This window comes from Monodon monoceros, unplaced genomic scaffold, assembly GCF_005190385.1.
Source record: "Monodon monoceros isolate NGI ecotype Baffin Bay Population unplaced genomic scaffold, NGI_Narwhal_1 Super_Scaffold_19, whole genome shotgun sequence".
Lineage (NCBI taxonomy): Eukaryota > Metazoa > Chordata > Mammalia > Artiodactyla > Monodontidae > Monodon > Monodon monoceros.
The window spans coordinates 53251218-53278052 of record NW_021703775.1 but is presented as its reverse complement, the minus strand read 5'-3'; the positions used below and the strand labels follow the sequence as shown (position 1 = coordinate 53278052).

At 36.9% G+C, this 26835-nt stretch overlaps 1 protein-coding gene across 10 annotated transcripts in view; it reads right to left on the bottom strand.

The window, feature by feature from the left end:
- The window catches only part of THADA (THADA armadillo repeat containing), a 313009-nt gene that overhangs the window by 205015 nt on the left and 81159 nt on the right, over positions 1-26835 (bottom strand). For all 10 annotated transcript variants that reach the window (XR_003794967.1, XR_003794966.1, XR_003794968.1 and 7 more), the window contains 3 exons: positions 25714-25827; positions 20312-20434; positions 13143-13234 (listed from right to left, as the gene is read on the bottom strand). Coding sequence is in view for 7 of the 10 variants with exons in the window: in XM_029232473.1 (XP_029088306.1) it covers positions 13143-13234; positions 20312-20434; positions 25714-25827 (329 nt within the window). In the remaining 3 variants the exon portion in view is untranslated. The remainder of the gene's footprint in view (positions 1-13142; positions 13235-20311; positions 20435-25713; positions 25828-26835) is intronic.

The following is a 26835-nucleotide window of genomic DNA, read 5'->3' as shown; positions in this document are numbered from 1 at the left end:
CACTGAAAGAGAGCCTCCTATACACCAAGCGTCACTACACCAGGCCCTTTATGAGCATTACCATGCTTACTCCTCACAGCAACTTGGGAGGCAGATCCTAGTATCATCCCCAGTATACGATGATGCTGAGATAAAGAAAGTGAGGCTCAAGGGACTAAACTTGCCCAAAGTCAGAGCCAGAAGTTAAATCTAGAGCTGCCTAACTCAACATGCATTTTCTTAGCAACATCAAGAGATCATTTCTTTACCTCCTATGTAAGGCAGACCCTTTACAAGGCACTGGGGCCAAAAGGGGCATCAGACACAGGCCCTGCTCTCAAGGAAGCCATAGTCAGGTCAAGGAAAACTTCCTAGAGGAAAAAAAGATTCAGGTTGAATCTCAAAGGATGGGAAAAATCAGCATACGATAAGTAGATGAGAAGGGACAAGCATTTTAGGAGCAGAAAAAGCATGAATAAAAGCAACAAAAAGGAAAATCTCAAAGGAACGGTAGGCAGATTAGCTTGATTAGAGTATATGTATTTGTTGGTAGAAGTTTAATAAATATTTGTGGGTTTGACTAACAGGAGATAAGGTGAAAAGGGCAGGTTCAAATTATATAGGGCCCTGAAAGCTAAGCTGAAGAAAATACAATTAACCAACAAATAATGTGGGCAAATGTTCAACCTTATTAGTAAGAAAAGCAATATAAATTGAAACAACATGGTAATTCCCCCCCACATACATTCGTTTAAATTTGCATTAAAAAAAGAATAATACCCACTACTAGAAAGATTATATGTGCTGGCAAATTTGTAAATTGATATCTTACTTAAAAGAAGTCTGGCTATCAGTTTCATGGAATGTTTATATTCCTTAACTCTGTACTTCCATTTCTGATCATTTATCCTAAAGAAATAATCCAAAAAAATGGGAGAAGCTAAAATGTATGAGGTTATTCCCTGTACCACTTTGCATAGTGTGGAAAAATAAGATGGACTGTAAATGATCAATGGTAGAGAGTTGGTTAAAACAAAACAAAAAAAGGTTTAACAAAAAGCACAAAGGCTAATCAAAGGGGCAGAGACCTTAGACCATGGGCAACAGAGAACTAATGAAAATCCCTGAGTAAGAAGGTGACAAGGGGAAACTGTTTTTCAAGATTAATTTAACAAATCTGACAATATATAAAAAGAATCTGAAGACTAGTTATATTACTTTGTTGCCAAGAAATCACACCAAGGAGAATCTATCTGTAAGAAATAACCCTACATGTTAAAATACTTCCTAAAATAAAGATACTCACCACACCATTATTAAAAATATTTTAAAAACTAAGGGAAAACTAAATGTTTAATAGTAAGAGAATTATTAAGTTAACCACGATTTGTCCATCGTAAGGAATACTACTTAAAAATGCTAGAGGGACTTCCCTGGTGGCGCAGTGGTTAAGAATCCACCTTCCAATACAGGAGACACGGGTTCGAGCCCTGGTCTGGGAAGATCTCATATGCCGCGGAGCAACTAAGCCCGTGCGCCACAGCTACTGAGCCTGTGCGCCGCAACTACTGAAGCCCATGCACCTAGAGCCTGTGCTATGCAATAAAAGAAGCCACTGAAATGAGAAGCGCACCGCAACGAAGAGAAGCCCCCGCTCGCTGCAACTAGAGAAAGTCCACGCACAGCAAGGAAGACCCAACACAGCCAAAAAATAAATAAATAAAAATACATTTTAAAAAAATGCTAGAAAGAGTGGTATTATACACAAAACCAAGAAAGATCATTACATTTCAATTTAATTGGGGGTGGGGGCAAGAAGACATTTCTAGAGAAAGAAACCTCCATAGAAAATGCCATGAATCCCCTGGAATTCAATTTCCATGGGTGAACCCACCAGTTTGGCAGTGCATGGCAGCACAATGTTGAAGGCAGTCAGGGCTGAAAACATGAAGGAAAAGAACAAGCAAGTATTTGAGAATGATATGTCCATCTGTAGAAAGGGCTACAACTTATAAATGATCATCTGACAATTGAAATACATTTTCCAAAGACATAAATATTATAAATAGTGGCACTGCAGATAACCCACAGAAAATATATTTACTTCTCCTTTGAAACACTATACTTTTACAATGATAAAATGTTAAAGCCTATGTTATTGCAGTATTAGTAACTAATCGAAGCAAGAGAACACCATTGAAAGAGAAGTTCTCTTTCACTTCCCTAAAATGTTGAAGCTTAAGGAAAATTAAGTTGGCTTAATTAAAAGCAGAAAGGAGAAAGAGATGATGACTTATGGTGTGTTTCTGGGAAAATGGGGGCGTTCACCACCGTCAGAGGCCAGTGACACTGTTTTAGTACAGAGAATTTCATTTCCAAATACAGATAGGGGATGCATATCACTAATACTGCCCTCTTGTTTACTGGTCATGATCTGAATCATTGCTTGTCCCACAGATAGAACCAAGGCAAGATAAAGAAATGGTCACATGAGTCTTTCCCGCCTAAATGGTAGAAGAACTGGGATGGGAAGGAGGAACGGTCTAGAAAGGATGAGTGTGTGAAGAGTGTGAGCTCTGCAGAGGCGCACTTACGCAGTGGCAGGGAAGAGAGGAAATGGGAGGAGTGGCACATGCACGCTCCTCCCCCAAGAGAGAGGAAAGGAGCTAACAGAGTACTCAGGGCTTTCCACCTTGAACTACAGTTGAGTTCAAGTCTTAGCTCACTTCTTCCACTATTCTTCAAATACATAGACCATATTTTATAAATGTCTATACTCCCCTCAGTGCTCAGTCTTGAACGTAGTAAGCATGTTTGTTGAATAAATGATGAAGAAAAAAAATGTTGGACCATCTAAACAGACCACCAACTATAAAAATGAAACCAGTGGCCTAAAAGGAGGGCTTGGATTGTAGGGGGTGAAAATGGGGATCAAGTGAATTAAAGGGAGGAAGTGTGTAACTGACCATTTATATGTATCTAAATCAGTTGTTCACAAGAGTCATCATAGAGATAAACAGAAGACAAAGATGTGTTAGGAGCAATGGATGGCTCTAGGAATGTGTTTATAGAGTAGAAAATTCTAGACGTCCAAGATTTAGCACCTGGATCAGACTTGCTGATCCTTGTCAAAGGTAGCCAGTCTGACCCCATCTTCTGCTGAGCCGGGCTGGTCTGCCCTGACCTAGACAGCCTCTTGTTCCACTTCTATAAAGGCAGTTTGTACAGAACAAAACGCTAACAGTTTGGAAAGACAGAAAAGAAAAAAACCTGGCAGATAGAGAAAGAGAGATTGTTCAAGACAGTTGGCCTAATTTGAATTCAGAGGCCCCAACATTAAAATACTATGTCCAATTTAAATAGAATAGGGATTTCTGGTTAATAAATTAAAATAATTAAGTACCAATTCCAATAAATTTAGAAAGATCATTTGACTTCACACCACTTGGCCCTACAATAACAAAATCAATGTTGTAATATACAGGTCAAACTCCGAAGTGAATTAGAGTTCATAATAAAAAACAATGTTAACATTCTGTTAGCTTGTTAGAGATTAGCTATGAATCAGGGAGATATTTCATATTGCAGAGTAGCATTTTCTGACTTAGAAAAGTCATTGTATTTTATTTAGCATCTCTATTTTAAAGCTCTACAAAACTTTTTTCATGTGTGAAGACAAAACTTTGTTCCTGAGCGAAAATTTTATAATGAAGGCTTGCCTTCAGAAGTGAATTATACAGAACCACATATCCAGACACTTTTACTACTTCATATATCTTAAAAATTATATGGAGGAATTGCACAAATAAAGGAAAAAAATACACTTTCCTATTAGGCTAAAATACTACATATATTATTATTTATCTTCCTAATGAAATGGAAACATTTTCACAGCTTTTGAGATACCCTAGAAGAATGTAGAAGCAGACATCATTAGTCACCTAATAGAAATCCATTCCCTCATCCCATCCTTCCTTTAACAGTATTTGACTCTGGCTGGGTATTCACCCTTCTCTGAGTAGTCATATGCTTCAGGGAGAGCTGACACCAACCCCAGCTCCAACTGGAGAATCCTAATTAGTCTAAGCTAATTATGGTGGATCCATTTCCCTTGTCAGGGATAAGCTGGGGCATACGAAGATGTTAACTCTGCCAAAAAGATGTTAAGGAAAGTCTGTAGAGTGTCGTGTTGACAGCATGGGAACACATACCAGAGGTGGTGCTGTCATTCTCAAAAAGGAATAGGGATGCCACAAGGCCACTGAATGTTGCATCTACTGCATCTAGATGTGATGGCTGGAACTGCGGCCATCTTGAAACCATGAAGTACGCTTGCCTGAGGCCAATGCCTTCACATCCAGGATGGCACAGCAAAAAACTGAAAGAACCTGGGTCTCTGATGACATTATCAACCTGGAACGAATCAATCCCCCTTAAAACTTCTTGGTTATGTGTGAGATAATAACTTTTCCTTATTGTTTAAATTTTGATTTGGGTTTTCTGCTACTTGCAGCCAAAAGCATTCTAACTGCTTCAAGTCTGAATTCTTGCAAGCCTCTGTTTAAATATTAACAAATGGAGCTGTTATTTGGGAGATGAAGGACAACAACAGGGTATGCTGCTAGCAAGACATACAGACCAAAGCTATAGAACTCAGCCATCCTAGTAGATCCTAAGGCCTTACTTATTATATTTCAAAGCTGGTTACTGTTCTGTTCCCCTCTCCCTACCTGCCTTTCCAACACACACACACACACACACACAAACACACACACACAAACACGCACACACACACAGATATATACATCACACCCTGATGGGCTTGGTACTGACCTTGCTGATCATCAACCAAGGTGTAGGCCCTATTTCCCCCATTATCAATGATCAAGGCTTTGGGGAAACGGACGTTATCTTCTTCTGACAAAATGGTAGAAGAAACTGATTTAGGATATAAAGTTCATTCTCCCAAAGAGGCACTTTATTTATGTATTTTTAATTTTTAAAATAAATTTATTTATTTATTTATTTATTTATGTCTGCGTTGGGTCTTTGCTGCTGCACATGGGCTTTCTCTAGTTGTGGCAAGCGGGGGCTACTCTTTGTTGTGGTGCGCAGGCTTTTCATTGAGGCGGCTTCTCTTGTTGCGGAGCATGGGCTCTAGGCGCGTGGGCTTCAGTAGTTGTGGCTCGCGGGCTCTAGAGCACAGGCTCAGTAGTTGTGGCGCATGGGCTTAGTTGCTCCGCAGCATGTGGGATCTTCCCAGACCAGGGCTCAAACGTGTGTCCCCTGCATTGGCAGGCAGATTCTCAACCACTGCGTCACCAGGGAAGTCCCCAAAGAGGCACTTTAAATATAAGATTTTAAAAGGTCTAAGATTATGAAATTTTCATTGATTCATATTTATTTACCACCTACTGTATGCCAGGATACCATTTTAAATCTATATCTGGTGGACTTCCCCAGATATAAATTCCCCAGATATAAGTTCTTTAACTTGGGGAAATACTGCAGGTTACCTCCCACTCTTGAAGAGTCACAAAAACCACTGTAGCATATTAAATGTTCTGAGAAGTCCTGTCATAAAGAAAATTTTATTTAATCCAGCATTTCCAAAACTTACTTGACTTTATAATTTACTTTTCAATAAAAATCTTGAGGAAGCTAGTAATCCTTAAAACATAAGGCATATTCCCCTCTAATATAGCCACTACTCAATTTAGAAGTAACAAAAAGAATAAATGCTGAAAAAGAACCACACCAAGCTGGAACCGAGCTTTAATAATCTACAGAGAGTATCAGTTATTCCTACGTAACTTTCTTCCAGGGTCTTGCATCATATTCTCCAATACTACCAGCGGGGGACACAGAATGCAATCACTTCTCAACTGATTCCTAAAACAATGCCTTTATCATGGAACACTCCAATACTAAAACTTATAAATGATTCATAATGTTGTGTAAAATTCAAACCAGGCTCCTTGGCTTATTTGTTTTACTCATTGATATAGCCCCAGCACATGGCTCAGTGCTTACACAGAATAGATGGTCAGTGAATCCTTGGCTCTAGGAATAAATGACTAAATGGATGAACGGATGAATATTTCCATCATGTGCTTTCAGTCCTGGTCTGGTTTATCTTCTAACTTTCTCAGACATATACAACATGTGTTCCAACCTCGATATCTTTGTTCATGCCTATATAAACTCATATGCAACATCCTCCTCTTTACCTATTCAAATCCTATCCATTTCTTCAAATCCAGATTAAGCCTGACTCCTGCACGAAGCCCAACCTCATCCTCCTCTGACCCCCTCATCCCCTGACATTATCAGAGTTTGAGACTCATTTTTCCTAAGCTAGCTCACATGTTGGTCTTCTCTCTCAGTAAATGATAAAATCCTTGAAATCCAAGACCATGTCATAAACTACTTTTGTACATATTAGAGTGGCAAGGCACATAGTAAATATTCAATGAAAAAATTTTATTGATTGTATTTTATTAAAAGTTTGGTGTGTAACAAGAATAGTTCAAAATTCCTGGAATTTCTAAACTATCCATTACTAAAATCAATAGTTATAAGGACCAAGTTCTGAATAGAGAAGAAATATTATCCAAGTTCTAAAGAAACTGTTCCCTCCGGTTTTAACCTCTTTGACTCCATTTTCTCATCTGGAAAAGAGCTCTGTGGTATTTCTCTGCAGGTATTGAATGAGCAACAAATACTGCTTGTAAAACCCCTGATAAATGAAGACTTTATCTCATAGTCCTGGAAGAAATCCTGACGTCCTAAATTATGTAATCCTGGTATTACATTATATTAGTCTGGTTCATATAAAATGTAAGCTACAAAAATACCAAAGCTAAGAAAAAATATTTACTCATGCTTTTACTGAGATGCAGAAAGAGGATGCACGCATTGCCAAAATTCCATAGAACATGCTCAAACTAAAGCAACAATGCCTTAGTTATTAAAGAAGGCAATGGCCTGAAGCAGTACTTAGGAACAAAGATTACTTCGTCCCCGCAAGAGTCAATATTTAAGAACACAATGACTAATTCCCACTTCAAGTTCATGAACATATTTCTTTTTAAGAGCTTCTTTTTGGTTAAAATTTTTATTTGTGGTTTTCCTACCTGTGATCCATGAACCTAAGAATGAACAAAAACTTGAAACATGAAACTCTCCAGTAGGCCAAAGTGTCAGAATAGACTTAATTCTGATTTTAAGAACTTCTCAACAAGGGTTACACAAGACTTGTACTTAACTTCTCAGTCTCCAAGAATACACATTTACCTACTCTGCCTAAAGAACCAGATTGAATGTTCTGTAAACAACTGTGGAAAATGCATGAATGATACCTCCAGACCGTATCAAAACACTGGGGCTCTTAGCTTAATTTCAAATTATTTGAATCCAAACTAGTATTATTGTTGCTAATAGAAACTCCATTTATAAATAATCAGCTAAAATTTTTAAATGTTCTAGTTGAGCTTACTGTGAGCTAAAAGTAACCATTAACTTTATTTCCAGCACTAGCTGTGTGACCTTGAGCACCTCAATATTCACATCTGCAAAATGAGAATGGGACTGGATGGCTTATGTCCTCTCAAATATAAAAACTAATATAATAATGGTTATTATTATAATAATCATTAAATATATGAACGAAAAATGTAAGCAGAGATTTGGAAAAACATTAGGTTAAGCCTAAAAGACATCATACAATAGAAAAAGATGATCACAAACCCCCCAAATCCTCTCCCCATAGCACGGCACCAAACTATCATCAAATACCAGAGTTTTGTAGGTAAATAAATGGCTCACTGGCCACACTGATATCCTACTGGGGGTAATGAAAAGGTCTTAAAATCAACTTGCCACATGGCAGATGTGAGAGTCCCGGCTCCACACTGAGACTTTGGTGAAGTGCCTCATTTCCCACAGTCTCAGGATGTAAAATCTAAAGCCACACTCTCAAAAATGACTCACTGCTCATAAGGGGCTGTGTGTGCCGGTGGATAAATCCGCATGTGCTCTGCAGATGTAGCTGGATTTGGGTTCTAGTTCTACCACTTTCTGGCTGTATGACCTCGGGCAAATAGCTCAATCTCACCAACCCTAGTTTATTCCTGTGTGAAATTAGAAAGACTCTATCTACTCTGCAGGGCTGTGGTGAAGGCTGAAATAGACACTTATAAAGAATTTGGCACATGCCAAGCAAGCAAGTAGGCGCTAAGGATATGCCATCTCCCTTCACTTCTCCATTCCTTTTACACAAGTGGAATAGAGACTCTAGCGCCACAGGTAACTGCCATATTCTTCATTAGACTGTCAGTTTCCCTAGGGCCAAGAGTATGTCTGATTCATCTTTGGATCCCAGTGCCCAGCAGAGGGCCCAGAGTGAAAATGCAATATAAATGCTTGCTAAGTGGAGAAGACGAGAACCCACTGGGTCTGAGGATGTTAAGGTTATCCTGGCCACAGTCAAAAGAAAATTCTGATCTTCAGTTTGGCCAAATAGGCACTTGCTACAAACTACTATGTAGTTCAAATAAGCTATTCTGAATTCTAATAATTACATTCTCTAAAATTTAAAAACCTAGTTGCCCTACAGCTCCCAATTTTAGTTTTGAGAATCCAATTCTTTCCTAAACAATGGAGTGGGTAACCACAAAAACTTGTGGAATCTCTTTTCCTAGAAAACATGAAGAACAGGAGAGAAGCCAATCTGTCTGGAAACTGCTTCAAAATCTGTCTCTAAGCAAGGGGCTAGACTAGACTAGATGTCCCTCAGAGGATCCTTCCAGACCTACACCACTAAGATGTTAAGGGAAATAACTAAAGCAATTCTCTGTTATTTATACCCAGGAAAATAAAACAAATACAATTTAACATCTCCTAACATAGTCATTATAAATAATTTTACTTAGACCTGGTGATCCTTTTACAAACATTTTCCTCTTAAACTGTATTGAATCATCCTAGGCTATTAATTTGAATATGAGCTCTCTCTAACAAGACAGAATTGAGATTGTACTTAACACTGAAAACAAGATTATTCTTTTGTTCCTCTTTTTCAACCTACCTGTTTCCATGTTCCCCAAAGCTTTACAAGAATCACAGTCCCCCCAGGTGCTCCACTCAACTCTCCCACTAGTGAATTTCTAACGCAGCCATTATTCAGACCACATTGTGTAGCTGATCACTGTATGCTGTCTTCTATTTGTATCTGCTTCACAGCAGATGACAATTCTCGTTTCCCGAGCTGAAGCGTAAGCTCCTTGAACAAGGTCCACCTTTTATATTTCTCATGGACTCCTCTACTGTGTCAATATTGAGTTCATGACAAATGCTTACGAATTCTTATTGGCTGACTGATTTAAAATGAAGAGAGAGCAAGAGCTATAGAACACTCTGTACACTGAGCACCTGTATGAAGCTTTGGCAAAGTCTAAAATAAAGCTTTTCAGACTACTACATGTATATTGATATTTGTCCTTTACCTGGGAATAGAACAGTTGAAGGTTAATACACAAAGGGGCTAAAGGGAAAGACCTACAGTTAAAGATCACACTGGTTTAGCTCCTGCCCTGTAAGGAATGAGGAACTACCAAGGTGAGCCCACTCACAGTGCAGATGGAGGCTATTTTGGAATGCCCGGCACACTCCCCACATCACAGAGCTGAGTAGCTTCTGATTCTATCAATACAAAGGATCAATTACTCATTCTGTCGGGCCAAGTCAGTCCGGGGGTAATAAATAGAAAGGAAAGGAGCTTTAGAAAATTTAAATGTAATACCATTATTTAAAACAAACAAGTAAAACATGTTTTCTCATTCTTCATAATCCAAAAGACACATCTAGAACAAGGCTAGTGAGCTCTAGAGTTCAATCATTTCAAGCATACTCTATATACTTATAAATGCGGATGCAGAACCTCTGCTCTTTTCTTTATACATGAAACGGGAACTTCTTGTCCCTACTACCAAGCAGGTACTGTTGTGTTCTAGGCACCGGGAACATAGCAGTTCACCAAACTCATAATTCTAGTAACAATTACGTAAAGCCTAGCTTAGTATATATATATATATATTTTTTTAATTAGCTTAGTATTTGATAGAAATAAAGAGACTTCAAGGATAGTCCAAATCTCTTATCTTAGAGGAGAAAACCAAGGCCCAGACAGGTTAACTAATTTGTTTCAGTTGGTTATGGCAGGTCTATGGCAACAAAGCCAGGAGGAGAAACCAGATTTCTCATCTCTCATCTAGTAACAAAATTTGCTTATTCAGTAAGCAAGTATTTCTGGCCATTACATGCCAGACACTATGCTAGGCACCAGGTATACAAAAATAAGGATAAGTTACTGACCCTGTACTCCAAAAGCACAGGGGAACTGTAAGACAATGAGATGAGTACAATAATAGAAGTGGTAACAGAGAAAAAGCAAACTACATCTCTAATTGCATAGGACTTCCAATATTTTAAAAGAAAATGAACTGTTACTAGTTTGTTTTATTCTCCCTATAGCCCTATGAGTACAGAACACAGATCTTATTATTCCTGGTCTATAGATGGAGAAATTGAAGTGCAAAGCGGGTAAGGGAGTCTATTAAGGTCATCTCCAGTGGTAGCAAAATGCTTAGAAACCAAGTCTGTTTACTCCAGGATAGACTTTTTTTCCACTCGATGGGAAAGGCAGATGTTCTTTTTCTGTCCAGTTCCCTTCTGATCAAGACCACACATTTGTAAGACTGTGCGCAGAACAATCTGTGGCTGTGAAAGTAGACTTCACTGGCCTATGAGGTCTCATTGGCTGAGTTTAGTTATTCGATGGTTGAGTAACCAACCAACGAGACATCATTATTACTAGCATTCTTACAGCACCCATGATACATACACAGAACAGAAGCAAAAGGTTCTGCCCACAGGGAGTTAATATTGTAGTGGACAGGTAAATAAACATTTCATCCAAAAGTGACATAATTAAACAAACTACAGCTAGAAGAATCATTACAAATAATGGCAAGTTTAAGACACTAAAGGTTTTGCAGAGCATATCTAGTGGGTCCTGCCGAGTATACTCTTTAAGGGTTAAACAAAGAACAGAAGCCTTGTATATATAATGACATATACCAACCTTCAGGTTATTGAAATAAAAACTCTTACCAAAAATGCTTATCACATTAAAAATAATTAACTTTTTAATACTTTCATTTCACTTTTCAGCTTTATTCAAAACAATTATATGAATATTCTATTTCCCTCTTTCTAAGAAAGTTATATATTTTGTAACCTTTCCTATTTAAGAGGAATGAATTTATAATGGACGTTCACATCAGCAAGCTGTGGCAAAGAGATTACAACGGTGTGGTTTCATTGTGCTATTCTTCCACCCTCCTTCAGATGCAGCCTACATAAAATGAATCTGATCATTTTCTCCTGTATAAAGTAAAATTTGTATACACATCCAAGAATCACTCACTTCATAAAAAGTAAAAGGGAAAAAAAGCATTTCTTCATTTTCGAGTTCAGTTTTAAACATTAATTTCACTTGTTTGATAACCTCATATCATATTTTATTTATGCACTATTTATCATGGCCTTATAATATGACCAAACTGTTTTAAACCTTAGCACTTTATTGAATTATTAACAAAATAAGCAAAGCTAAAAAGAAACAAGTGTTAGTGATTTCAAACTAGTGACAAGAAGAATTTATTTAGGAACCAGCTAAATAGTAAAAATTACAATCAACCTTTCAAAGGAATAATGTTATCATCATTAGAAATACAACTCAGCTAAAAAAAAAACAACTCTCTAGTATTTCCTTAGTATACTCAAGGAATTCACACTTCCAGCCAACTGCTTTCTATTTAAATATTTATTGAATTTTATAGGGTGATAAATAGCAATTTAAATAACAATTCAGAACTACCAGTAGATTTCATTAGATTTACCAACGGTACATCATAAAATTATTTCATGATATTTTCTCATTCCTAAGACTTAGTTCCATCACAAGAAAATATATTTTAATAAACAAGAGCTTAAAACCTGACTTAAAAGTGTGATCATCAACTTTTTTAGGCAGGAGAGGAATAGGGCCTGATTTATCTCTAGAGCATCAAGAGAAAGACCACTGGGCCAAATCAGATATAGTAAATGAAGTTAAGAAATGATTAAGCATGCAGCGACAGTGACATCTAGTGTTAACAACTGCAAGCCACTAGACTAACACTGAACCCTCCTAAGTGCTAAAGCAACAGCTATTCAAAGCTTCTCTTCTTTAAAAACCAACAAATAGAACTTGTGCATTGTATCTAAAAATTACTCATTATCAAAATATTTCAGTAAGTTTTTTTCTCAGACGTTAAAAAAAACCTTAAGAGGAAAATGTCTTAGAGAGTAAACATAACACCGAAGACCTAAAAGTAAAAAGCATTGTTTATTCTGTGTGACCAACATCCGTAACTGCTCCCCTTGGTTAGAGGTTAATGTAAAAGTAATCTGGGACATGTCCCGATGAGTGTACTATAAACATTTAAACTTCCAGTTACTATAAAAACAAAGATATTGCACAAGCTAGTACCTGATGACACATCAAGAAAAAGCAATATAGGACATTTCAGGAATACATGAAGAAGATGTAAATCAAAAACAAAACAAAACGAAAAAACGAACTTTAGCTGTTGCATTGAGAAACAAGCTCTACATTTCAGCCCTTGCTACTCTGATATATATATTTTTGCTGCTTTGAAAGGTCCACTTATTAAACAGTAGATATTTTTGCCCAAGGGATTAGAATTTGGCAGCATAGGTTAATTTACCATAATATCCTTATAGTTTTATGCTCTAGATGAATCTATAAAAGTAAGCAAAATTCCAAAAATTATTTTTGGCCAGGACAATTTTTTTTTTTTTGGCCGTACACGGGCCTCTCACTGTTGTGGCCTCTCCCATTGCGGAGCTCCGGACGTGCAGGCCCTGTGGCCATGGCTCACGGGCCCAGCCGCTCCGCGGCATGTGGGATCTTCCCGGACCGGGGCACGAACCCGTGTCCCCTCCATCGGCAGGCGGACTCTCAACCACTGTGCCACCAGGGAAGCCCCAGGACAATATTTTGTAAAAAAGTAAAGTTAGCGTTAGATGAAGCTTACCTATTTTTTTTGGAAAGTTCATCCTTTCCCCTTTTAACTCCAAATATTCTTGTGATCAACGTACTGAAGAGAAGTGTGGATGAATTTCTCACCTAATGTAAAAATAAATACACAATAAAGGTTAAGAAATATTCATGGCATGAAACCAACATTTACAATGTTCAAACTAGACATTCAAAATCATTACCCGATTGCCTAGTGTGGGGCTAAGGAAGATGTGGTTTATGTCCATAAAAGTAGACAATTTTCAATAACTTTATAGTAATTACCTCAATGACTTCCTCTTAAACTGAGGTCTACCGTCCAACCACATGCACACAACACAGCTTTTTCCTATACTTCTAATATTACCACCAACTGTTTTCATTATCCCTTTGTACTTGTATCATTAAATAACACTTAAAAAGAAACAATAAATTCATTTTCCCACATCATTTCTGATGATGAATATCCCAAGAAAGAGCTCAGCTCTTTCCTTTTATTTTCTGTAATCATTTACCTATGAGAGAATACTTATCAGACCTAACTCAAAGGATCCACATTATTAACATGGCCAAGAAAATATTTAATATCATATACAAAATGTTATTAACCACACAACTGCAGTAACCTAAGTAATTTTAACCCTAAGATTATCTGAGGCAACTGGTTCACAGAAATAAGAAGAAAAAACTATAAACATGAATCATTTCTTCAAATGGTAATAATAAAGCAGATCTATTTCCAAACCAATGTGTCAAGACGCTTTCCTACATCATAAAAATGTCTTGAAAGCCATGGGATATTGGGCTTCCTCAATTACCTTGCCAAATCAGAGTAGAGATGTATAAATATATACTGACTTCCCTACAGTGTGTAAGGCCCTATACCAACCCCATGGAGAATGTCCAGAAATAGAACACACACACTTACTGCTAACACAGAGCTTATATTCTAATTAGATAGGAGTCATATGGTGTGTTAAATAGCAATATAAGAGAAAAGGTAGTTAAAAGTAACAGTGTAGGATTTAGAAGATAGCTTCCTGAAACTACTGCAGTAAGGATCACAACTCAAATGCCCATAAGGACAGTGAGTGACAGAGGCAGCAGAGGACTGGGTATAATGCAGTCACTATTCAGCTTCAGCTGAAGTTGCTGCCTTGAGGGGAATGTAAGCCCAGTGTTGCCAGATCTTCTGCTTTTTCAAGAGAAGCCAGAAACCCCAACTTTTATGTGAAATCTATTTTGAGAAGTTGGCAACAAATTAAAGGAAAAAAAAAACTATTGTGGAAGCCAAATAAAACACAGTTGTGGGCCAGATTTGACCTATCAGCCACCAGTTTGCAACCTCTCCTCTAGAAGCACATGACTGACTCAATTTATGTGTGGTAACTCTCGAAATGGACCACAGATACACTGGCACAATTCATACCATAATTGTAATAAAACCCTAAAATTGGACAAACTCACTTATGTCCATTCAACAGTTAACAAACATTAATGAAGTCCCTACTGTGTGCCTTGCCTAATATCCCCAAACCCATCACTGTCCTGTTACTCTATCAACATCGCCTCTGTCCTAGCTCAGGTCTTGATTATCTCTCACCTAGGCCATTGACTTGGTTCCCAAAGACTCCTTAGGTTCAAGATGACTTGGTAACGTCATCCAGGACCCTATCGTCTCTCAAGAATCATACAAAAATATAAAAAGAAGAGAAAAATCAAAACACAAACTCCATCTTGCCCTAAACCAAACTTTCTGGCAAAGACTGCCAGAAGCAGTAAACTTAAAACAGGAGTGTCTGGAAATGAAAGAGGATGCCTGCTGAGGCATACCTTATCAAAACTGTAGAGGACTGTTCTACAAAGTGAATGGGCACCCATCCGCCACCCCAACCAAGAAAGAAAACTCCCTTGTTTGATTTGATAGACTGAAGGCAGGAGACACATAATGTCTTTTAGTAATGTTAAGATGGATCAAACAGATTACCAGCTTGATCCATTCATCAAGTTCCCTCATTAGTAGCCAGTGATTATCATTACTTATTCCAGTAGGTATAGCAAATTAGTGATATTCTACCATTAATTAGTTACAATTTTCAGAAAAACTACCATAAAAAAAAAAACTTTCCTTCATGAGCTATTTGGTCATTCTGTTATCAGTTAGTACAGAATTATTTCCATAAATTTACCAGTGTGCAGAATGAGTTCATGTCATAGTAACCTCCAAAGGTGACCAAATGATAAACTTTTAAGACATTTTAAAAAATTAATTTTCCTGTTATTGAGATATAATTCACATACCATAAAATTCACCATCTTAAAGGTACTATTCAGTGGTTTTTACTATGTTCACAAAGTAGGAAACTATCACCACTACCTAATTCCAGAATATTTTCATGACTCCAAAATGAAACCCTATACACATTAACAGTCATTTCCTATTCTCCCTCACTAGGCAAGTACTAATCTACTTTCTGTCTCTAGGGATTTGCCTATTCTGGATGTTTCATATTCATGAGATCACGTGACATGCAGCCTTTTACGTCTGGCTTCTTTCATTTGGCTTTCATTCTCAAGGTTCACCCATGTTGTAGCATGTATCAGTATGCCATTCCTTTTTATGGCTGAATAATATTCCACTGAATGGATATACCACATTAAAAAAATCTACTCATCATTTGATGAACACTGGGTTGTTTCCACTTTTTGGCTATTATGGATAATGGTGCTATGAACACTCACATACAAGTTTTTGTGTGAACATGTTTTCACTTTTCTTGGGTATATACCAAGAAGTGAATCTGCTGGGTCGCATGGTAACTCTATGTTAACCTTTAGAGAAACTGCCAAAGTGGCAGTACCATTTACATCCTTATCAGCACTGTACGAGAGTTCCATTTTCACCAGTTCTCCAAATCCTCCCCAATAACTGTTGGGGTCCACCTTTTAAATTATAGCTATCCCACTGGATATGAAATGGTTATCTCATTGTGGTTTTGATTTGTGTTTTCCTGATAATGAATGATGTTAAGCATCTTTTTTTTTTTTTTTTTTTTTTTTTTTTGCGGTATGCGGGCCTCTCACTGTTGTGGCCTCTCCTGCTGTGGAGCACAGGCTCTGGACGCGCAGGCCCAGCGGCCATGGCCCACGGGCCCAGCCGCTCCGCGGCATGTGGGATCCTCCCGGACCAGAGCATGAACCCGCGTCCCCTGCATCGGCAGGCAGACTCCCAACCACTGCGCCACCAGGGAAGCCCAATTATCACTTGTCACCATCTTTATTAATATTTCTCTATTCTGAGCCACTATCATCACTTGGCAGAACTATTACAATAGCTTCCTGATTGGTCTTCCGCCTTCCCTCCTGCCACCTCACAATCGAGCCTTCACTTTTCACTACATCAGTCAAAGCCCATCATCCCCCTACGGTGAAACTCTCTCATGTAGGGTTTTTCAACAGCAGTGGAAGCCAAGTGTCAAACCCCAGACACCAATGGTGACTGTGGCTCATCCAGCCATTTCCAGATTCAGATGAGATACTACATCATAGGGCATGGGATCTGGCTTCTCTAGCAGCTGCCCAAGGGTTGTGTCAACACCTGCGCAAGTTGTGTTAATGCCCCAAGGGGTGAACTTTGACCAGTAAGAGAGAGAAGGTAGGACTGTTCCCAGGGCCGGTAGTTTCACATGGCCTGGCTAGAAGATACACCACATGACCAGACAAGCAGCTCAGTTTTCCTGCAAGTTAACCTACAACACCTGCTTGATAATGTCTCTTCTCTTTTCTTGCCTCACTTCCCTTTTTCCTTCATTCCTGCTGCTGTACGTTTGTACCATTCAATAAAACCTTATAGCCTGGGTGCCCAGGCTATACCTCCAGCTCTGTTTTCTAAGGACAGGGTCAAAACCCTACAAGGTGAGTAAGATACACCTTCGCCGTATTCCTATAATACCCAAGGCTTTCCCCGATAATAGCAGATTCTAGAATCACACAAATAATAGTTGTATGTCCTTGGACAAAGTTATTTCTCCTCTCTCCTCTCTTTATCTGTAAAATGGGGATTCTAATAACAGAATCTACCTAGCAGGACTGCTCTGAGCATGAACTGAGCTAATCAATGTAAATGATACCAAGCACATGGAAAATAGTCAATAAGACAGTCACTATTATGATTGTCTTACTCATCCTTGTATTTCTAGTGTTTAATATTGTCTGTAACCAGGAGGTATGCCTAATGTTTTATATATATTTACAACAATACATTTCCCCTGGCTTTTAAAAATGCCTAATAGGTGGCAAAGATTGGGAGATCTGTGTGGTCTCAATACAAAGATTGAGGACTCTGTACAAACTATTAAATATACACATGAATGCTTCCTGGAAAATGTTCCTTTACTGCAAAATTAAAATTAAGCTTATTTTACTTTTTTTTTTCTCTAACTTACCAGGAAAAGCAATTAAGCCAAAAGTACAGATGGAGTCACCTTTAAGTACAAGATATATTCCTGAGAAGATGTGTACAAATCAGATTTCTGTAAATCAAACCATATTTCACACACAGTCAGGAAAAACCACTCTTTAAACAACTTCACACAGAATGCTATGGTTAATTGTTATGTAAAATGAAGACTTCTTCACATTCATTGAGTATGTTGACATGGTTCTGGCCTAACATAGATTAGGTTTTTATAAGGAAGGAAACAGAACAATTGATATATTTAAGTCAGAGTATGGATCATTATAGCTGTGATGTTTATTTTCTCTGGTAAAGCAAACAAACTGAATAGAAACAAAAAAGATTCCTTTAAAACACGTGTTAAAAGGGAAGATTCCCCCCAAATAAAACTATACATAAGCACTTATATATATTTGTGCAGGCTTTTATAGATTATGTGTGCATATGAGTACTACACACACATAAAAGCCACATAGAAAAAAGAGAAAGAAAATACATTCGAATGCTAAAGATTATTATATCTATATGGTAGTTAAACCGGTGACTTTTCCTTTTATGCTTGTATTTTCAGACTTTCTGCAGTGCCCATGTGTTACTGTTTAAAAGGTCTCCAAAAAAGACTTAAAAAAAAAAAGATCCATTCATTTCTGATACTTTCAGTTTTCCTAAAGTTGGAAAAGTCACCAGGTTTCACTCTCCGAAAGCCCTTTCATAGAGAACATTTCTCTGTTCATCTGGAATGAGTGGCTTAAAGAAAACAATACTGACATTTCTGGCAATCAGCTTTATGATCTCTACTCTTCCTGATGGTGAAGCCACATTCCTACCTACCTCTCCTGACGGTATACAGGTATTGCTCCGTTTTCCTGTAAATGTAAAAGGTAAACACCGTGTCCTCAGGAGTAGTTAGGCAATGCTCCTAGACAGAATTTCAGACATTTATCTTTCTTACAGGAAGATGTACGATTTTCCAGGCAACAGTTGGCAATCTTGAGGATTCCTCTTTACGTTGGGAGTCTGTGCCTTGGGCTCCACTGCAATATACTGACTGTCAATTAGAGGCTCATCAGAGAGTTATGAATTGGTTTGTGCAGCTCACTAATTGGAAAGCCTGCCTTTCTAGTAAATTCTCCATTCTGCAGGTAATATATTAAGGTCTAGCTTCTTTTCTCCTCTCCCTTTGCCAGTCTTTCTTTTTTTTAACACTACAGTCAAGTGCCTACAAACCATAGGTTAGTCTCCTTTATTCTAGAAGGCACAATGATGTAGAAAAAACAATAAAATCATGGTGTTTCTCCCAGGAATTATTTTTAAAAAGTGAAAGTTTACTTTCTTTAATCTGAAAACTGTACTGGGTATTGCCCACAATCTTAGAGTTCTGAATCAAGAAGTTTCTGGACAGTAATCATATTGCAAAAAACAAAAGAAAACAAAAAAAGTGACTCAGCATTTAACCTCCCCCATTTTCATGTTTTGCGTCTGTTTTGTTCACCTTTTCATATGTATATTTCCAGCATTCCCTCAATACACTGATACCCAGAGCCCACAACAGACACATTCAGATACTCAGAGTCATTCTGCTTCCAGCTCAACATCAAGTGCAATCAAAACATCAAATGAGATACCACTTCACACCTGTTAAGATGGCTGTTACCAAAAAAATAGAAAATAACAAGTGCCGGCGAGGATGTGAAGAAAATGGAACTCTAATGGGAGTATAAAATGGTGCTGCCACTGTGGAACACAGTTTGACAGTTCCTCAAAAAATTAAATGCAGAATTACTATATGATATACACAAATGAATTGAAAGCAGGAACTCAAACAGATACTTGTACACCAATGTTCACTGCAGCATTATTCACCCTAAACAAAAAGAAACAGCTTAAGTGTCCATCAACAGATGAAAGAATAAACAAAATGTCATATACCCATATGATGGAATTTCATTCAGCCTTAAAAAGGAATGAAATTATGATACATGCTACAACATGGATGAACCCTGAAAACACTATGCTAAATGAAACAATCCAGACATGAAAGGACAAATATATGATTCCACTTACATGAGGTACCTAGAATAGGCAAATTCATAGAGACAAAAAGAAGAGAGGTTACCAGGGACTGGGGGAAGAGGGATGTGGGGAGTTACTATTTAATGGGTACAGTTTCTGTTTGGGAAGATGAAGAAGTTCTGAAAATGGAGAGTGGTGATGACTGCACAACACTGTGAATGTTTTCAATGCCACTGAACTGTATACTTAAAAATAGTTTAAATGGTCAGTTTTTAAATAAAGATAATTGACAGTTTAAACAAAAATAATAACAATGTAGTGTGGGTTTACAATATACATAAAAGTAAAATGTATAATAAAAGCACAAAGATTGGGAGGAGAGAAATGGGAGTACATATTGCTGGGTTCTTATACTTTAAGATGGTAAAATATTACTTGAGGGCAGACTGTGATGTTAAAGATATATACTATAAACTCTAAAGCAAATACTAAAATAAGAAAACAAAGAGTTATGGCTAATAAGCCAACAAAGGAGACAGAATGTAACCATAAAATACCAAGGGTCAAAATGTAGCTTGATCCAAGGATTTATCCCTTGGAGTAACTCCTTAATAAAATGCAGTACATATTTTGTATCATCCAGTGAAAGGTTAGTTTATTAAAACCTACTCAGAGGTATAATTAAGTCAATGAAAATAAATAGCAAATGCACTTACTGCCCAGACTGGTGATGTAAAGCCCAGAATTGCAGCCTTAGCTCCATCAGCAATGTAAGGGATAATAATTTCTCCCAGACGTGTATCTCTGAACAAGGCTCTAAGGATATTTAAAGCATGAACCTAGAATAAAAAGTTCAAAATCAGTTGTAGGTTGAAGACTGTGGTAATTCCAAATCTGTACATATCCAGTAGCACAGCCTCCAAACAAAAAAATTACCAAATTACAAGAAGAAATGGATAATTCACAAATAAAATAGATTTTAATAAAACATGCCTAATGATTGATAAATCAATTTTCTTAAGTTAGCAAGATTTGAACAATGCAATACAAAAGTTTGATCCAATGGACCTATGTAGAATCCTGCACCTAGCAAATAGAGACAATACATTCTTTTCAAGCACACATGAAACGTTTATTTTTTAAAATGACCTCAAACCTAGCCACAAAGCCTCAACAAACACCAAAAAATTAATTTCTTACAGATTATGCTCTGATCACAGTGGAATTAAGTTAGGAATCGGTTTCTTTACATACTTTTAAAACTGACACATTTTAAAACACGGGTCAAAGAAAACAATTTTTAATATTTAGAGCTGAACAATAATGATGATGCTACACACTGACACTTGTGCAATGCATTTAAGTGGAACATAAAAGAAATGTACACCTTAAATGGCATCTATTTTAAAAAAAGGCAAACCATTACATACAGAATGGATAAAAACAAGGTCCTACTGTATAGCACGGGGACTATATTCAATATTCTGTGATAAACCATAATAGAAAAGAAGATAAAAAAGAATGCATATATATGTATAACTGAATCACTGCTATAGAGCAGAAATTAACACAACACTGTAAATCAACTATACTTTAATAAAAAAATGAATTGGAAAAAACGTCCAATTAAGATGACAGAAAAAGAACAATAAACTCAAAAGAGAGAAAGAAAATTTAAAAGAGTAGAAAATTTTAAAACGTCAATGACATAACTATGAGCATTAACAAAACCGAAAGGTGATTCTTTGAAATAGAAACAAACCTCTGATGAGACTAACCAAGAAGAGAAGAAAATAAGCAATATCATGAATACCAAAGAGGACATGACTAAAGGTACATCAGAGAATAAAACAAAAATATTTCTACCCTAGTCAATTAGAAAAATTAAGGCAAAATGAACAATTTCCTAGAAAACAGAACTAATCAAAACAAATTCAAGGAGAAACGGAAAAGCTATATAGATACTACCGTTATATAAAGAAAATCAATAGTTAAAAATCCTACTCATAGACCAAAAAGAAAGCAAGACACCAAACCCACCAAAATAACACACACACACACACACACACACACACACACAAACACATACACACACACAAAGACCCACATGATTTTATGGATGAATTCTACCAAATATTCAAAGAATATGTAATCCCAATCTTATTTAAACTGTTAAGAGAAGATGCCCAAGTTTATTTTATCAGTCCAGTACCACCTGGCTATCAAAATAAGGTAGGGACAACTACTTTGAGAAATGGTAGTATCTATTAAAGCTCAACATACACATACTCAATAACAACTCCTAAGTATCTACTCAAAAGAAATGTACATATTTGTTCACCATTAGGCGTGTCAAAGAATGTTCTTAAAAGTACTGTTCTTAATAAATAACCCCAAATTTAAAACCACCCAAATTTTCATCGACAGAAGAATGGATAAATAAATTGTATACTATTACATAGCAATGAAAATGAGTAATTCACAACATGGATGGATATCATAAACTTAATGTTCATCAAAAGAAATCATATCAAAAGAGTATATAATGTATCGTTACATTCATATGAAATTAAAAAAAACCAGGTAAAGCTATGGTGTTAAAACCAACTAGTGGTTACATTTGGGGAAAAGGTACTGATTAGAAAGGAGTATGAATGGGCTTTCAGGTGCTAAAATGTTCTGTTTCTTGCTGGTTATAGAAATGTGTTCACTTTGTGGAGGCAAACATATTATTTGTACACATCTTTGTATGTTTGTAATAATTCAATAAAAAACTTTTACATAAAAATGAGGACAGGTACAGCATGAAAAAGGAAAACCACAGGGTAATCTCACTTATGAATCCAGTGAAAATATGTGAAAAAAAGTTTTTTTTCAAATTTTTAGGTGAATCTAGCAATGTGTAAAAAAACCTATCATTTCAAAGTTGGAAGTTCATTCTCTGTAGGCAAAGAACCTATTACATTAAAAAGTCAATATAATTCATGATGTTTGCAAATTCTAGAACAAAACATTTATCTCAAAAATGCTTGAAAGCATTCAATAAAATTTGGTTTCCTTGATAAGAGACACGTTAAAACCTACAGCAAATATCAGATACAACATAAGGATGTCTGCTATCTCTATTTCTATACAAAACTGTACTACAAGTGCCAGCCAGAAGAACAAGAAAATTTTTTTAAAGAATTAGAAGAGGGCTTCCCTGGTGGCGCAGTGGTTGAGAGTCCGCCTGCCGATGCAGGGGACGCAGGTTCGTGTCCCAGTCCAGGAAGATACCACATGCCGCGGAGCGGCTGGGCCCGTGAGCCATGGCCGCTGAGCCTGCACGTCCGGAGCCTGTGCTCCGCAACGGGAGAGGCCACAACAGTGAGAGGCCCACGTACCGCAAAAAAAAAAAAAAAATTAGAAGAGTAAAGCAAATTTAGCATTACTAAGGATATGATTACCTATAAAGAAAATTCAAAGAATTTACAGACAAGTCATCAGTTGAATTACAGCAATTTAGGTAGGTTGCTGAACATTTCACAAAAGATGTGTAAGACTTTTAAGGAAAATTATTTTTAAATGTAATGAAAAACATTAAGGAAGATCTGAATAAGTGGAAAAATAAAGCCATGTACATGGACTGAAAGATTCAGTATCAAAAAAAGAAGTCATTTTCCCCAAATAAATCAATGAATTTAAATTCCAACCAAAATTTAAAAAGGGCTTTCTGGTTGAACTTTAATAAGCTGATTCTAAAACTTATATGGAAGAGCAATGGGACAAATATTGCCAAGGTAATTCTGAAGGGAAAAAAAAGGAGACTCACCCTACCAGATATCAAAACTTATTTTAAAAAATACAGTAATTAAAATAGTGATTTGGGCCCAGGGACAGACTAATAGACTAACAGAACAGAGCACAGAAACAGACATGCGTATCGACAGAAACAGTACATGAGAAGTGGTGTTAGTACGATAGTACAAGAGGAAAGGATGTATTATATAAAGAAAATATAAAATATCTTTCTGACCCTGGGGTATGGAAGGCTTTCTTAAATGAGATCCAAATGCACAAACCATAAAAGAAAAGGCTGACATATTCCATTTTATTAAAATTTAAAACTTCCAGGCAATAACAGAATAATAAGCAAAGTGAAAAGAAGTGATAGACTAGGAGAAGATATGTGTAATTCAAAGAACCAAAAAGGAAAAGAATATCAGGAAAATAATTTTAAAACAACAAAAAACCCAACTCCTGCAAAACAAAGACAAATAACCAAATTAAAGGTAGCCAAAGTCTTTAAATAGGCAATTCACAGAAGTTATACTAAAGCCTAATAAATGCATGGAAAGATGTTAAAGCTAGCCAGTTATCAGAGAAATGCAAAATAAAACTGGGAAACACAAATTTCACACCAGGCAGAAAGGAAAACATTTGTATACAATGAAACTCTGCTTGGAAATTAAAATGAACTTGGAGCTCACTAATTTTAAAAAATGTTGACTGAAAAAAAGCCAAACTATAAAACAATGTGTAGATAACACAATTTATGTAAAAAAAAAAAAAAAAAAAAGCTCTTAAAAGAATGAAAAAAATGCACGAAATGATTTGGTTTAATGATTACAGATGAGGAGGACCAAAGGTAAACAGAATATGGAGGAATCCACAGTGTATGCAACTGTATCTTTAACGTTTTACTTCTTTTTTTTTTTGCAGTACACGGGTCTCTCACTGCTGTGGCCTCTCCTTTGCGGAGCACAGGCTCCGGACGCGCAGGCTCAACGGCCACGGCTCACGGGCCCAGCCGCTCCATGGCATGTGGGATCTTCCGGGACCGGGGCACGAACCCGTGTCCCCTGCATCGACAGGTGGACTCTCAACCACTGTGCCACCAGGGAAGCCCACGTTTTACTTCTTAAACTTGGAACTGATTTCATGGATGTTGATTATTCACTGTACATTTTTACGTGCTGAAATATTTCACAGATAATAAAAAAAATAATACAGAATAAACCATGGGAGGGGAGAAGGAAAGCAAGTCATCATCCAACACCTAGAAGAACTGGTCAGAGATAAAATATTAAATTTTCACCAATTTAATAAAAATGGTCACTAGTGGTAATTAATGACCTTGAAGCAGAGTAAGGTAATAATTTAAAGTACTCTTTAAAACCAAATTTCACTATTTTCAGGTGTTCTTATTAAACAATGTTGTTTTTTAAAGTGATAGTCTAAGAAAATGGAGCCAATTATATTTTTCACACTTTTTTGGGGAAAATAAAATGATCATTTCTGAAAGGTGATCAGTAACTTTTTATTTAAAATTTTTAAAGAAATTTCACATCGTATAGTCACAGGCCACTATGTGACATGTGTTAATAAACCCTATCCTTTCCCACCGGTCCACATTCTGGCCCATGGGCTTCCCTTTAATACCTCCCAAAGGCTCTGACATAAAACCATATGTACTTGACTGTAAACTTCAGCTCTCGGTCTGTTCTCTGACCTAGCATGGGCCTCCCACAGGTGGGTAGGAACACCCTACTATGAAGCATCTGCTGAGAAAGCCTAGACAAGAAGTATCTGACAGGTGTGCACTACCATGCAGTGGAGTGGAGTGAAGCTGTGAGGAACACTTAACCCAAATTCATATACACACATAAGTACATACTTAACTCAACGCTAGCAGTGACATAAAAAGGAGTATTAGCTAAAATTAAAATATGAATATACCCAAAGCCAGACACTACATTTTAGGGAAAGATCCAACTGCCCAATCATAAAACATACATCGACTCAAAGAAGCACACATGAAATTTGAAGGTGACAGCACATTCATTTTTACATTTTTAGATACAGTTGTAATATTACAAAATATCTTGTCTAAATTGAATGTTTTCACCACAGTTTAAAAACAGATCATCTTGGTCAATCTATAACAACTAAAGCAATGGTTTATTTTGTGGACTGGAAAAACCAAACCAAAACAAAACCCCTCTGAATAAGCTTCAAATGTCTGTCTTATCCTCAAGAGTTCTGTACCTTCAGCAGATTTTTTTTTTTTTCTTTTTAAGTACAGCAAAGATTTAAAACCACCGCCTTCCTAGCAGGGTTTGTATATTTCCATTATTACCTTAGGGACTGTGCTCTGTGAGTCATCTGTAGGTCCAGCCAAAGAGATTAACTCTTTCATTGTTATTTTCAACAAATCCATTTTGCCTTTCTTAGGTTCAGATGCCAACAATGCCTATGGGAAAACAAGACAGAAATTATCAGGACTATTATTTTATACACACCTGTTTGCTACTTCCCAGAATTGATTCCCCAATGCAAAATCCCCTTTATAAAAACATGTGGTGTTAAGCAAGTTAATTAAGCCATGTGGCCTTGGGCAAGCAGCTTAACCTCTCCATCCCTCAGATTCTTCGTCTGTAAAATTAGGTGCTGATATCACAGCATCTCTAAGGTCACCTCCAGTTTGCTTATTAATTATGTAATTCTAAGAGGTTGAAAATGGCTCTTGTTGACATCTCTTCTAAGACCATAACTGGGTAGCAGGTCTCAGACACAATAAGCACGTCAGTTTTAATAACAAATTTATCCAACAAGAAACTTCTCTTCACTTGAAAAACAAAAAACCTCTGGATTAAATTTCTTGTAAGGATTTGGAAACTCCCTGGAGATTGATCAGTTATTTAATTCTTCACAAGAGTCTACCTGGAGGACTATCAAACTGTAGCACTGGAAACTCCATGGGACAAAAGGAAATACTACAAACTTCAAAGTGGGTCTTATATTTGAATATTCAAGAGGTGCTTATTTATTTTGTGTCTAACATTTTGCCAATATTCAATAAACATAAAAATAGGAATATCAAACCACTTGAGGCAATAGAAAGGAATGAAGTAGTGATACATGTTACAATATGGATGAGCCTTGAAACATGATGCTAAGTGAAAGAGGACACAAAGACAACATATTATATGATTCCATTTATACAGAGACAGAAAATAGATTAGCAGCTGTGTAGGACTGGGAGTAATGGGGAGTTTTTCTCCATAGCTAACACCAAGCGGAGGTTTCCACCAGAACAAGAACATTACTTTATTGGTAAGTTATGCTAGGAAAAATGGGGCCTCTCTGAGCAGATTTTTCTGATAATTTAGATTTTATTCAACTAAAATAAATAAGAAATCTATATATGATTACTAATGTGTCTCCTGGGAACGATAGTTCTTTTTTCCCCAAGAGCTGT